This window comes from Gouania willdenowi, chromosome 5, assembly GCF_900634775.1.
Source record: "Gouania willdenowi chromosome 5, fGouWil2.1, whole genome shotgun sequence".
Lineage (NCBI taxonomy): Eukaryota > Metazoa > Chordata > Actinopteri > Blenniiformes > Gobiesocidae > Gouania > Gouania willdenowi.
In genome coordinates, this window is record NC_041048.1 from 16,156,278 (window position 1) to 16,171,789 (window position 15,512).

Below are 15,512 nucleotides of genomic sequence, written 5' to 3' on the forward strand. Positions count from 1 at the left end.
GGGAAATGGCTTCCTTAGTTTTGAACACATTAACTTTAGTGAAACAAAATCTTAATTACTAAGTCCATGTAAAAATGAATGGGCTAATTCATTCACTGTATTGTTTCTGAATACAGTATATCAATACCTATTGATTGACTGTAGACCAAATCATACTCAAGCAAGTCAAACAACAAGGTCAATCAATTTGGATATCAGGAAATCAAACATAAAACTGGGTCATTATTGATCATTTATTACATTATTAAACATCAAACAATTCACTGTACAAAATCTTTAAAGGAAACTACACAATCACATGTTCAACTTGGCACACAAGAAGGTTTGTATTATTGTTTAGTCTGTAATCAATAAACATTTTTAAGGTTTTGCTGATGTCAGTGTAATATTATATATTGTGTAATTTATATATTTTTTTACTAATAATTTGGATTGGGGTTATTTTTTTAAATATGCATTATACAGCCTTAGATGTTCAATACAAATGCATTATGACATTATAAAAAAAAACACAAGAAAACAGCCATATAATATAAAAAAGGTCCACAGGGTGTTTAAAATATAGGTGGAGTCCGTCAGTCTTGTTCCAAAACCGTTTTCGGGATGATGATGATGGTGGTGGTGGAGGTAAGGTAACAGGGATGCTATGACTTTCCGTGCTGACGACCTAGGTCAGGGTCTCTCCTTTGGTCACCTGATAGAAGAAAGTATCAAAAAATGATTTAGGTTATACTGAGGTCAAATAAACAGAAAATAGATCATTGTTATTGGCAGTTTTAGTAAACTCACCCTGGCCTCTATATACTCAATTCTCCTTTCTAAAGCTGTCAGCTTCTCGTTGAGTGTGGCCAATCGGGATCGACATGACATATCTAAAGGGAAGAAAACACATTACAATAACTTGCATAACATTATGATCAACTATTGTTGCCACAATAAAGCTACACTGTTGATCAGTTGAAAAACCTGTGCCTTGTTAAGGTGTTATGGTATAACTGGTGACTGATGTTTAACTGCAGGCATGTTTAACTGTAGGCAGTGGCTGTCAATATCCATATACCGGCATTCTATCCATACGCAATGCCCCTCATTGGCCAGTGTAGGTCACGTGATAGATGCACCACGTGACATAAACTGGCCAATGAGATACTACGTAGTTCCGTTTGTATTAATACGTTAACTATGTTACAGGCTAACTAACCCTTACCCACATTACTGACTAACCCTAACCGTAACCCTTAACTACGTTAAGTACCAACTTACTCTAACCGCAGGAATGGTTACGTGACTTCCGGTAATGTCATCTTTCGTACGGATAGAATGCCGCTATATGGATGAGTCTTTTTATTTAACAAATGAAGCTTACAGTGCGTTAACACCAAAAGCTTCAAAGATGCTCGAGACGAGCGTCCAACGCGTCGAGGGGAGGGGCTTCTCTGTTGCCGGTGATGTTCATACAATGTGACTGTCATATGGTGGGGAACATTGTGTTGTTTGGTGTGACTCACTGGGGGTTTCCACTGGATACGTCTCCGCTGCGCCCACGGCACTGATCCGTTTTTTCCCCGCTGTCCGCCGTCCGGTAATCTCCACCGGTTGCGTTTTGAGTGAGCCACGGTGAACTCCGTTTGGACGACTGTGACGTCACGAGACAGAGCAGTTCTCACGCTATTTATATAATCGCGCAACAACGCAGTTAAAGGTGTGTGTTATAAACGCAACAATAAACAGATAAACAGGTCAGTGTTCCTAAGGAAGGAGTACAAGAAGGTTGGACTCTCTGGATTTATCATAGCCACATTTTTTAGCAACAGGGAAGAGATAAAACTGCACCAGTAAAACATGAACTAAATCAAAGTTGCTGCAGTTTACAGTGCAGTTACAGTATGAGGGGAAACAATATAGTGAATGTGATTTTGTTTTTACACGTTATGACGTTTTGGTGATGTAGTTACTTGAAATACAATCTGAAGTGTTTTATTTTAAAAAGTAACCCAATATTTTGTTGCGGAATATGTCCTTAAATTCCTGTTTAGCTTAATTTGCTCTGTGCTGATTGATGCGTCGTGCTCCGGTGTCCGCCAGAAATAGAAGTCCTGTTCCGTCTCTTCCTTGCTCGCATCTCCTACCAGGACACCAACTACAGGCGCTCTATGCCAGCAGAAGAGTGCCTGTCTCCGGTTAGTGTTTTTCCTTCTTCTCATTATTCTGAATACGGTTGGGGAACGCTCCTGATTGGTCAACATGCCGGGATATGCCCCAAAAGTTCAACAGTCCCATCTCCAGCGTCGGCCGCGTTGCAGGTGCCGGACACGTCAAAAGCGTTAGCCGTGCGAAAAGCTTCAAAAACGCGCCGCACAAGGAGGCCTGAAACGCACAGCGCTCCCAAGAAGCGCGTCCACCATATATTGTGAATGTAAACCTTTTGATGCGCCATTACACTTTTCAAAGAACAGTTGCATATTTGAGCATGAATTATAAGGAAATGAGGAAAAAAAAGGACATTACAATTTGTAACACTTATATAAGCCAACAATATTAAGGTGCAATGGGGTCCAAAGACATAACTGTCAGGTTATTATAAAACCATTCTGCCTTCTTGGAATTACATAGTTTTAAAGAGTCCTTCAGAGATATATAAACTGTAAATAGTTTTTTTTTTAGGTATATGGATACGTATTACGTACTAGGAGACACTTCCTTAAATGTACTGGGTGTTGGTTTGACGTGTCAGCAAAAACGACAATGTTTGAGTCATGATAAAATGTTAGGTATATACAGGCTACCTTACAGTGCTGTTCATCATTACCGTATTTTCTCTTGGTATTTGATATATACGGAACACCAAAATGGAGGAAAAAAAGCCCAAACAACGACGCCGTATGCACTTGTCACCAACATGTACCGCATTATCCGTTTATTAAGACATCTTTATACATAAATATTAAACAAATGTCCAAAGACAGTTCGGCGCAGTGAGGATTATTCTCTAAAAACATTATAAACGTTCCTATCTGCTACTAGCAACGGAGTCGGAAATCGGTCACCAAATAAAATGGTCAAAAGTTGAAGTGTAACACCTGCAGCTGTGGGAGGCCACGCAATTTACATCAAAACTGTGACATTATTGTACAAGCAATACGAATGAATGATATCAACGTCAACTACATAGTATATATGAAGCTAAGTGCTAGCTGGGAGTGGCCTTTTAAAAACATCAACATGGATGCTAACCGCAGCTAGCTCCCTGAATAGCTTCACTCCCCACTACAAATATGTGTCAACGACTGTTGGAAAACTCACCAAACGAGTTGAGAAAATCGGCGATCTTTTTAATGCTGCTCGTTATTACTTCTATGTACTCTCGATTCGCCCAGTCTTGGTGGATCTCTCTCTGCACTGGATCCTCCTGGCCAGCCATGTTGGAAGCTTTAGTGACGAGCTAACAGAGAGGACAGAACAGCCCTGTGACTGCACTGTGTACAACACAGGAAGTGGAGGAGCAGCTGGCCACAAAAACACGATGTTTGTTCTAGTTGTTGGCTCCAACATTTATACTATATATAATTGTATAATAATAAATCATATTATTAGTTATGATTTATATTCTTTTTTTGTTGTTGTCTGTCTTCACTTTTTGTCATTACATGTTTTTACATTTTTGTTTGTGTTTAAAAAAAAAAAAATGATTCTTCTGTTCTGTAATATTTTTTGATATAATAATTGAGTTTTTTTTCTCTGTTATTAGCATTTTTTATATGCCAACGATAGACCTTGCATTATAAAAGATGTCGTAAAATTTTGGAGGGGATCTGGATCAATATACTGATGGTGGATCAGTTTTGAAAATCAAATAAACGCTCTCATTATTGCATAACTATATGTCAGTGCATAATCCACTGATCTTTATGAAATTTGCCTCAGTTCCGTTAAACTACTTTATCAATTACCCCACCAAGTTTCATTCAGATCAGATCTGGATTGTGTATTTCGACTATGTCAAACTCACGGCCCTTTTGAGCATCTAATTCGGCCCATTTAAAAAGTAAAAATGATAGAAAAAACATGAAGTATTTTGTAAATTGCAGATATCTCAGCCCCTCCAAAAAAAAAAAAATCAATTAAAATCCACAATATTTGCAGAGCTCAGTTTTCCACCTCTTATATATGATGATGGCAGGCATTTTTTAATCTCAAATTGTTGAAAGATCATCAAATTTTTTCCAAATCGGTGACATTTTAATCAATTTATTCTACAAAAATTCCCCAAAACCAGGGAAATTTAAGTGAAGATCCTGCAGCGACTGATTATACTCACATACTTAATCATTTATACACGGAAGTGCAAAACAGGGCACATTAATGTTTAATTTCCTCATTTTCCTGCCTAAAATCTGTGGCCCAGTTAAGCGCAAACTAGTCCGTATTTGGCTCCTGAACTAAAATTAGCTTGATACCACTTAGTGTATTGTCATTGTGATTATTTGGAAAGCCAATGGGGGTGCTCATACATTTGTAACTACTGCATTGTTAATAATGAAAATAAAAATTTCTTACAAGCCTTTAAAGTGTGAGTTGCCTTCAACTTTGATAGACAACTAATTGATGAATTTTCGGCCTTGTGGTCGCATCTTCTAAATGATTTATTTAGTGTTACTTTTTTGCCAGCTCACTGACAGCCTATTATAAACGTGAAAAAATTCAATTATGTACCGGTAGTTGTCAAATTTAGAGACACTATAAAGTTCATAACCTTATAACCATAACACCACTCAATGTAGGCGTCAATGACAAAAATAGCAAAAATAGAAAGCGTTTGTATGCAATAGCAAACGACTCATTTCACTTTGAATAAACACATTTATTTCTCACCAAGTGAAGATTTGTGATATAATTTGGACACAAGTGGTGGAGTCAAACATTTACATTTTTATCAGAAACTCTCCTCAAAATGTTTCAGAGAGTGCCTTCATTGAGTAAATAGGTGCAACAACCACAGTTTCAAAACATCACAAACCTAGCATTGGTCCTGCTGACATAAAAGTAGAGCTAGAATGCTTGATACAATGCCAACAACATGACATGTGTTCCCTGATAAATAATAGTTACACACTTTACTGCACCCTCTTCAGTAGCTCCTTGATGTCTGCCTCAATGTTGCTGGTGAGAAACCTTCTGCTGTAACGCTTGTAAGGCTCTCCATCAGGGCCGACCAGGAACTTCTCAAAGTTCCAGGAGATGTCATTGCGACACACGGGACTCCAAATGATGGATTTCGGATCATTCATGAAAGACATGGCATCGTCACAAGGGAATGGGAGTTTTTCTTTTAGGTAGACGAATAACGGGTGGGCATCATTTCCATTCACATCCACCTTCTCTAGAAGTTGGAATTTTGGTTCAAAACCATTACCAGGACGGACGTACTTCAGACTTGCCAAGATTTCATTGTTTTTGCAGTTCTCCTGAAAGAGAAATACATTGAGGAATGTTTCTGACATCAGACAGGCACAAGGTAGGGTACACACTCTATCACAGGGCTAACACACCGAGACAGAAAATTACACAAACACACACACCAATAATTCCAATTTGAATTCTATAATCATTTAGAGACTCCAATGAACATTACTTGTATATTTCTGGACTGGGACGACTGTGATCTACCTAGATAAAACCTAGGCTACCACATAGAAAACATGCAAGCTTCACACAAATGATAACAAAAAGGCAAATAGAATCATTCTGCTAGGTTAGACTTACAAACCCCTATACCGGTATAGTGGCATTTTTCTTGTTGGGTCCCCGTTTTTAAATTACAAATTTCTGACATCCCCAGAAACTTTTCTTTCTCTAGAATTCATTTTTGATGTTTGTTTTACATGATAGTAGCCAGAATTAGTGCACAAAGTGACAAGATGCGCCAGCTCAGATATTTTTTTTAATACGACCATGGCTCGGGTGGTAGAGAGGTCGTCAGTTGGGGGTTCGATCCCAGTGCTACACCCGTCTATGTGTCGAAGTGTCCTTTGGCAAGACACTGAACCCTAATTTGCTAGCAATGGTGAACTAGCACCTTCCATTGCAGCTCTGTCACATTGGTGTGAGAATGTGAGTGTAAATGGGTGAATGAGCTGATATTTTGAAACGTACCTCTGTGGTTATAAATAAATCAATTTACTATTTATACTGTATTTTATTTGAACTAGATTTATATTTGAGAAAATTAGTTGTTTTAACTTGTGTGAGGTGTTTTAGTTTGTAAAAGAATAACAACAAAAATGTAAATAGTATTAGGATTTTTATTATTATTACTGGACATTTCAGGCGACCCCATTTTATATCCAGGTGACCCCAAATGGGATCATGACCCCAAGGTTGAAAAACCCTGATATAAGCTAAATATCCATAAATCTGTATGTTGAGGCATTGATATAGATGAAGATGATGTATATCATATCTGTATATGATGTCTATGGTTGACACTTACTGTAGGTCCTTTCTGTGTGGAGTTTGCATGTTCTCCCTGTACTTGTGGGTTTAAAGGAAGTGTCTATTGATACAGAAACGTATTCATAGACCCCGGGACTATGAGTTTGTTTTCCGGACCTTTTCTACATAAGCATAATAAGCCTGTATTTTTTCACCGTGTCAGGATGCATAAGTGGTCTAAGGTGTCTGACTCAAGGATTCTTCCTTCCGCTGCTGTGGGTTCGAATCCCACTTTTGTTATATATATTTTTTTCATTTTAACATTTAACACAGCGGATTCCACATTTAAAAATACATATATGAAAAAAAAACAAAAACATTTTAGGGTATTTCCTGGGTTAGGATTAAACTAAAAGGGCTAGTAGGGTAGCTAAAAATAATTTGATTCTGATGAAGTGAAACAGCAGTGATCAGCCGATTCATGTTTACAAAATGTGACTATGACCTGGGGCAATGACAGTTGAAACGTCAGACAAAACAGGAATTTTCAGCTCGTGTGCAGCATTAGCTTTTGCAGCATTAGCTTTAGCAGCATTAGCTTTAGCAGCTAACTCGGTCTTTCTGCCTTAGACACTGATGCCACTTTGCGCACTAAACACTTTAAGGAATCAACGCTCCAACGGCAAAAAATAATCAAAATCTCTGTCAGACTCGCTTCCGACACCGTCAGCCATGGCGACTTTATCCCTCTTGACCTTTGACCTAATGGGCGGGACCTGAACCAGACCGAGAGTTGAGAAAGCTTCTTCATACGTTCATAAGTTCCCACGGCCTATTTGAAATTAAAACATTTCGGTACCTTTGATGTACAGTATGAACTATATAAATGCAGTACATTACTGCGTAGTAACTATATGTAAATAAATCCATAAATAAATAAGAGGACTTGGAGTTTATTATTATTTTTTTACCTGATGTCCGAACTGGTTGCAGGGAACCCCCAGAACAACGAGCCCGTCTGCCTGGTACCGTGAGTGGAGCTCGTTCATCTGAGAGTAGTCCCTGGTTGTTGTTCCTCAGAGAGACGCTACATTTTCTATGAGAACCACTCTCCCCCTCAGCGATGAGAAACTCAGGGTTTCTCCTGACAGCAGCTTGGCTGTCAGCCCGTAAAACTTCTTCAAATTACCGGCCATTAATGAAAGGAAACGGTAAGTATGAACCGAGAGAAGAGACGACAACTGCGTAGAGGTTATGCAGAGCGGACTATCGATGTTTACTCACTTCGTCAAGGTTTCTTTAAGGCCAGCCCTCAGGTGGAGTTTAGGGCGGGACATAAAGAGGCCCTGACTTTTACACACTCAAAGTATTTATTTTAATTTTAATTTTGTTTTGAATTCTTTATTCATGATCCTCATTCGGTATAATAAGATTTTGAACATTTCTGTTGTTCTACCAGTTGTTATTTTGTTCCTTTAATGGGAAGCCGATTGTAAAGTTGCGCATGCTAAAATAAATAGCAACTTTTTGCCACATTGAGCAACAAACCACGTTTAAAATACGTATGTGAATTTTGTGATATTTTTCTTTCTCATGAAAATATAATGTTTTTCTAAAGTTAAATGTTAAATATTAACTCTAAATCTAAATGTTCAATCTAAATCTAAATGTTAAATATTAAATCTAAATCTAAATGCTAAATCTAAATGTTAAATCTAAATGTTATATTGAAATCTAAATTTTGAATCTAAATCTAAATATTAAATATTAAATCAAAATGTTAAATCTAAATCTAAATGTAGCATCTAAATGTTACAGTTAAATATAAATTTTAAATATAAATACAAATGTAACATCTAAATATTAAATGTTAAATCTAAATCTAAATGGTATTTGCTGTAAATCTGGTCAAATGTAATAAAAATTCACATATGTTTTTTAAACATAGTTTGTTTATTTTAGCACGCACAATTTTACAATTGGCACTTCATATCCTTTCTGTTTAAAAAGTTAATAATGCAAGGCAAGGCACATTTATTTAATACATAAGGCAATTCAATTTGCTTTTGATGAATAACACTGAGACATTTGAAACATTAAACAGAGCTTATAGTTGACAATACAATTATTTCAAAAAAATTCACTGTCAGTTGTAAAGAAAATCAAAGCTTTTCAGTGAGTAACATTTATTTATAAAGCACTTCATACAGAGAAATCTCTCAAAGTGCTTTACAGGATTAAAATAGAACACATGACTGCATACAAACATAGAACAAACAAACCTTGATTATGAAATGTTCACAATGGATGATTGATCAGCTCCGCTGGCGGTTTGTTCCACTTCTGTGCAGCATAACAACTAAAAGCTGATTCACCATGTTTGCTGTGAACTCTGGGTTCTACTATCTAACCTGTGTAAATAGGTTAAGCAGTGCATTGTACTGTACATATAAACCTATTGAGAATCTATGTTTAAAAAAAAAACTTTTCTGGGATATTTTATTTTATTTTTTACTTTTGAATGGTCATAGACAGACAATTCAATGTTTTTTTTTTTCTTCTTCTTTTTTTTTTTTCTTCTTTTGCTTGTCACTACATAACAAAAACTAACCCTGACCCTGGCTTAGATATTGCACAAGAAAGAATTTCAATGTTAACAAAACAGAAGACATGCTCATTTGTTAAACAAAAGTGGTTCAAACACAGGAAACCATGTGCAAAGTAGGGGTGTCCCAATCCGATATTGATATCGGAAATCGGTCCGATATCAGCCAGAAAACAAATATTGGATTTTATCGGACTGCATCCAAAATAGTAAGTTTTTGTTGTTTTTGTCCCCGCCCTCAGTTGTTCCCACCTTATACTGACAATAAAAAAATATCTGAAGTGAACTTGAATTGCTAACTATTGTTCTCTAAGTAACATCACTTGATCAAGCCTTTTCTAACATTCCACACAACAAAATAAGTCATAAAAATATGTGAGATTCGTGCTGATATTGTATTGATATCGGTATCGGCCAATACCCAAGGCTGCAATATTGGTATGGTATCGAAAGTGAAAAAAGTTGTATCGGTACCTCCCTAGTGCAAAGTTCAACCGGCCGAGTTATTCATTGTTCCTAAATCAAACAACACAAGGTTCAATAAGATTGTCATTTATTTCTACACATTTTATGAGTACAAGTAGTCTATAAAGCCATGTTTCCTGCTTGGCTGTGGTGATAAGGGTTCCCTTTCTGCCTGTGACTCAGACCATATCATCATGTCAGACTGGGTCAGCCTGTGGTTCCTCGGAGCCATTATCTGCCTGTTGTGCCTTATAACATTCACTGTTTTTATTATATACTCAGGACTTTTCTCGGACATCACCGTGCTTACTGGATCTGCTCCCATTACAAAGATCACATTCGCCTACAAGTACAACCAGGGACCTTACAGGGACTGCGGAAAACTCTTCAAGGAGTCTCAGGATGTTGAGCCACGACTCTCATGTATTGGAGTTTATTACGATGACCCCAAAAAGGTGAATATATACACATACAGCCTAAGTAGCAGATACAATCAACCTCCTATTATCTATTCTGAACTCTATTCTTGGTGGGTTTGTCTAATGCCTGAGTTTGTGGAGTGAGGTTTTTAGATCGACCACTTGATGGCGTGACTGTAATTCTCTAAGACAGTGGTTCCCAAACTTTTCACAGTCCCGTACCCCTTCAGACATTTAACCTGAAGCCATGTACCCCCTACCACTGTACACTTAAAAAACATGGTAATTTAATGCAGGGTTTTTCAACCTTGGGGTCGTGAGTCCATGTTTGGGTCGCCTGGAATTCAAATGGGGTCCCCTGAAAAGTCTAACTTATTATAATAATACAAATACTGATTAAATGTATTTTTTAAAACATTTTTTAATTATTAAATAAAATGCTGCATAAAAATATCTCAGCTGGCACATCTGGTCACTTTGTGCACTAGTTCTGGCAACAACAAACATAACCAAAAGCTAATTCTAGAAAGAAAAAAAAAATTGTGATATTAAAAAAGTTGGGAACCACTGATGTAATGTCACATACAATTTAGCCCTATGAATTTTTCCTATCCTGTTGAGGAAGAACATATAATAATAATAATAAAAACGAATAATAATCTGTCATCATAGTCTTACATTGGCTAATGTGTAATTTGTGGCAATGCATGGAGGCTCCTGACTGCTGGTCGATTTATATTCTAGTTTCCAATTTAATTTTTTTCATTCATGTACCCCCTATGACAATTTGCGTACCCCTGGGTGTACTCACACCTTACTTTGGGAACCTCGGCTCTAAGACACTGTTTCCTAATCTTTATTACCTCATGTGCCCTTTAGCCTTTATTTCTTATCTCAAGTAGCCCGTAGCTCAGGTTATAAATTATTTATTTGTATCTGCAGGTTCGTCTAAGGTCTTCCTTGTGTCTCATCCAACATTAACCTTGAATTTAGACCTTTTTATTCATTTATTTCTGATGTTTTGCTCGTTTTAGAATTTGAAGTTCACCTTGTTTTGAGTTGTGCCACAAATTATTATTGATGGATGAGAAAAAAGTCTGTGTGCATGTAAAAAAAAAAAAAATTAAATTGTTAAAGAATAAACTGACAATTGTTTCTGTGTACCCCTTAAGTACCCCTAGGGGCACACATACCCCAGATTGGGGACCCCTGCTCTAAGAGTCAAACAATTGCTCAGTGGTTTGAACCAGTGGTTACCAACATTTTTCAAAATAAAGGTGCCAGACACCAGGGACCCCCACTGTACATGAAGGTGGTTGAACACAGACATGAACATTGAAGAACAGTATGTGGAGACAAGACCATCTATAAGGGGGAATAAAGGAGATAACTTTTGGGGCCCATTCATAAAGTCAGCAAAATGATGGTCCATTGTTCTATGATTCAAGTCAAAGTGTTTATTGTCATCTGTACAGTTAGAAACACGTTTCCCTGTACAATGAAATTCTTGCTTTGCCGGCCGCCAGTAAATGCCTACGTAATAAAGGAATAAATCGAGATAAAAGAACTATAATAACTAACAGTGGCATGCAACACTGTTCTGTGATAAACACATTTATTTCTTTATCTGAATAATATCCACTGTTATCCAGGAAGTTTATTATTATGTGCGACCTTGTATATCAGAATCAGAAATACTTTATTGATACTTTATTATGATATATAGTCATCTTAAATATGTAAATCCTGGTTTTAATCAGAAATAAAATGGGTTAAAAATGACAAAAAATTGTGGAAAATGTGGTGAAATAGGGTTTTAAAAACCACACATAAAAGTTTCAAAATTAGAGTGGCCAAAAACAGACAGAAAAAGTGGTAAAAAAGGGTTCAAAGTGTCAATATTGGAACAATTTGTTTGTTTGAACTGGCAAATAATAGGGCATGGCAAGTCGTGAATGTGGTTAATGTGGCAAAAAAAATCAAAAATGGGGTGAAATTGTTAAGAAAATAAAATTCTTAGTTACCTGAAGGCATCTGGCGACTCCCAGTGTCTCTCGATCCCAAATGGGGTCCTGTCCCCAACGTTGAAATCCCATGGTTTAAACTATATCATTCAACCTGATCCCATAGCAATTAATGTGAACATCTTAAAATGTCGGCCAATCTTAATTTACTCTCTCATCAGCTTAAATTAAGACGTATATTATTCATATTCCAAATATTATGTTCCGTAATGTATTTATTTTTGCTTCTCAATCATTTACCAAAAAGCTCCCATTAATAGAATGATATGTTTTCAATGATATGCAATGATGTGTTCTGTTTTAAACTGTTTCACTTCTTCTTTCAGACAATGTTTGGCTTAGAGTGTTACATTCCAAGTGAATTTATTTAACATAACTTGTGAGATGAGTTTTGTGTGGATGTCAAAACAAACAATCCACATCTTACAGTAAATGCTCACCTCCATCCTGAAAACAAATCCCTATAGTACAGTTAAAAATAGGAATAGGATCCTATAGATTTTTTTCATAGCAGCAACTAAATCAATGTGTGCAGAGATTTCACAATAAAGAAAATAACACCAGTTACAGTGAAAAGGGTAATATTTTATAAAGTAAGACATTTCAAATGCCAAGTGTTGGAAAAAACATCAGCAATGTTGCCATGAGAGTCTTCATAGAAAATAAATGATATTAATGTGAAGATGACTGAGTGACTGTTTCATGTGTAAATGCATCTTTATGTTTACACATCCGCTCAATGAGTGAATTAGCTTTTACTTGGATATGTTTTCCATGTGAACCCACCCATCCCTAAAATATGCCGTCCTACATGCAACAGGAAAATAATACCTGCTGGAGCTGTTTGTCTGATACTTAATACTGCATCCCTCTGGGGTCTCTAAACCTCTGAGCCTCTTCCCACATTTTTAACCTAAATCTAGCAAAGCTTGTGGCTTTTGCTGAGATCTAATTGTCTGAGTAGTCGTAATACTTTGAAATAAAAAAGTAGTATCTATTGCACATTATTCCTCAGTAATAATAACAAAGGGAACAGACCGAGTTGTGTATACCTATAAAATCTTAAATTTAGTATTAAATGAAATGAGGATTTATGTAAAAAAAATTTTTTTAAAAAAAGCGACGGACATGCTAACCACTAAAGGCGGGCATACACTGTGCGATTTTTGGCCCATTTTGAGTCGATTTTTCATTTGTGTGTCTATTTTTGGGATCGGGCCGAGTCTTGGCTAAATTGTGTCATGCATCGTGTAGTATACATGGTGTAGTATACATGGTGTAGTATACATAGTGTAGTATACATGGTGTAGTAGACATAGTGTAGTATACATAGTGTAGTATACATGGTGTAGTAGACATAGTGTAGTATACATGGTGTAGTAGACATAGTGTAGTATACATAGTGTAGTATACATAGTGTAGTATACATAGTGTAGTATACATGGTGTAGTAGACATAGTGTAGTATACATGATGTAGTAGACATAGTGTAGTATACATAGTGTAGTATACATGGTGTAGTATACATGGTGTAGTATACATGGTGTAGTATACATAGTGTAGTATACATGGTGTAGTATACATAGTGTAGTAGACAAAGCATAGTATACATAGTATACATATACATAAGCATTTTATCGGTACAGCGATCTCTGTGCATGACTAATCCGGCACGGGTACATACTGAGATTGTAAGAGAATCTCAGTACTGACGGATCGTACTGCCCATGTCTGCCCAGCCAGTTCCTGGTCCACACACATTGCCTTTACGTTGCATTTCCGGAAACAAGACCCAGACGTGTCGTGTATGGACGTACAGTGTGAGCAGTCAGGTCTCGTCAGTGTGTCGGTCAGTAAAGTGTGGAGAACATGAATCGTGAGCTGCTAACATACGGACTATACTGTATATGTATGCCCGCCTTAAGCCATCGTAAACGCTAAATGTAGTCTTTTACTGTTTAAATATGACTATCAAGCTTGACTATTTAGAGGAAGTAAAGGTTTCTGTAGGTGAATATGTGGAAGGATCATTAACATGTGTCCTGACTCGGTGGACCTCACTGCCAAAGGACATGTCATGCGGCCATGTTGTGGAGGATGCAGGTCTCCTCCCTGACTCCCACCTGGTGCCGTCAATCGCTCAGAACTGTTAACCACCGCAACACCCCTGATTCTGAAAGTTTAGAACTCCTACTTGTGGTTAAATCCTGATTGACAGCCGGTGAAAGAAGGACTCGCCTGGTTGGAATTTCATTTTCTAGAATGTAAATAATCAAACTTTGGAAACTCAAGAGTCAATTCATGATCATCATTTTTTTTCACTACCCCTAGTAGACATCTTTGATTTGTTTTTTATTTGTAGAAAAAATTGAAAAAGGTGTTTTTATAAGCAGTTATTTGTGAAATGAAGAGCTCCCTAATACTTCAATCTTGCAGTAGCTACTCATTTGTGTTTGAGATAACGGTGAAAGAGGATTGATTTAACTGACACTGCTTGAACCGACCACAGCAACCTGATGGAATGTAATTATAGTTTTGGGAGGAATTCTTCCCCGCCGCGCTAGATAACACTTTTGTTCTGCTCAACCCCACCGCTTTTTATTTTTGTTTCCAGCCAGCAATTAGGCTAGCAGTGGTTCCATTTCCACAGCAAAGTCACAGCCAAATCCTGATCTAAGTTAGAATAATTGGCGTAATGATCTCAGCTCATTAGTGTCTGTGCCTCGGGATTAAATTCTGGTCCTGCATCACCAGCTCAGCAGAGAGGTCTCACATAAGAGGACTCACATTTTGGGTCTAAATAGTGAAACACTGTCTGCTAATATTTCTGTAGGCTTTGCCTGGAGAATGGAGTGTCAGGATGATGATCCTTATGCCTTGGATTTCTCACTATTGCCTCCTTTAATCAGTCCCTCTTGAAAAAAAAAAGAAAAAAAAAGAAAAGGGCCACAACAAGCACTTAAATTAGTCCTGAGATGGTTGCCATGGATACCATGAGCCTTTCTTTTTTCAAAAAGCTAACTCACAGCCTGGGCCCCTCTACTAGAGCTTTCCCCTCGATCAGTCCAATCAACAGCTTCAAAGCCAGAGGCTTCTCTGATCCTGTGTACTATACTTCACCTTCGCTCGGCAGCGCTTCATTGCTTCACCCCTGCATTCACCAATTGTCACAAAGAACAGAGAGCAGCAGATCATATAGGAACTTTTAAACTTGAAAAACTTTATTTATTTATTTTTTTTATTTTTTTATTTTTACTTTGTCTGCACATGCTGTTGAAGGTCAACACTACAAGAAGTGCAATATTTTAAAGACAGCAATGCATGTTAAAGAGATACGTTTTGGCTTTTTGAGGCGCTGATCTGCTTTCAAAAACGGGCCAGTGAAGGTATAAACGTGACGTCAACATATCAAACGCGCATTAAAACGTCTTTGGCCGTTCACACGGAGGTAACATTGAAAAAAAATTAGAACTGTATCTGATTTAGGACCACAGTGGTCCAAACGTTCACACTGCAGGTCTTAATACACAATTCGGATTTTCTCAAAAAGTCAGATTGTTTTGTGTGG

General features: G+C 37.2%; 3 protein-coding genes across 3 annotated transcripts in view; 1 reads left to right on the forward strand and 2 right to left on the reverse strand.

Moving 5' to 3' along the window:
- Positions 1 to 219: 219 nt before the first annotated feature.
- brk1 (BRICK1 subunit of SCAR/WAVE actin nucleating complex) lies at positions 220 to 3,502 on the reverse strand. The gene is made up of 3 exons (XM_028446698.1): positions 3,304 to 3,502; positions 790 to 872; positions 220 to 694 (listed from the first exon to the last, which is right to left on the reverse strand). Exons 1-3 carry the CDS (start codon positions 3,419 to 3,421, stop codon positions 668 to 670), a joined length of 228 nt encoding a protein of 75 aa, XP_028302499.1. The 5' UTR covers positions 3,422 to 3,502; the 3' UTR covers positions 220 to 667.
- Positions 3,503 to 4,840: 1,338 nt separating this feature from the next.
- Positions 4,841 to 7,737, reverse strand: gpx1a (glutathione peroxidase 1a). The gene is made up of 2 exons (XM_028446697.1): positions 7,404 to 7,737; positions 4,841 to 5,465 (listed from the first exon to the last, which is right to left on the reverse strand). Exons 1-2 carry the CDS (start codon positions 7,626 to 7,628, stop codon positions 5,115 to 5,117), a joined length of 576 nt encoding a protein of 191 aa, XP_028302498.1. The 5' UTR covers positions 7,629 to 7,737; the 3' UTR covers positions 4,841 to 5,114.
- Positions 7,738 to 9,617: 1,880 nt separating this feature from the next.
- tex264b (testis expressed 264, ER-phagy receptor b) overlaps positions 9,618 to 15,512 on the forward strand; it is a 38,208-nt gene continuing 32,313 nt past the window's right edge. The window contains exon 1 of the mRNA XM_028448063.1: positions 9,618 to 9,957. Within this exon, the coding sequence (XP_028303864.1) occupies positions 9,697 to 9,957 (261 nt within the window). The 5' untranslated portion in view covers positions 9,618 to 9,696. The remainder of the gene's footprint in view (positions 9,958 to 15,512) is intronic.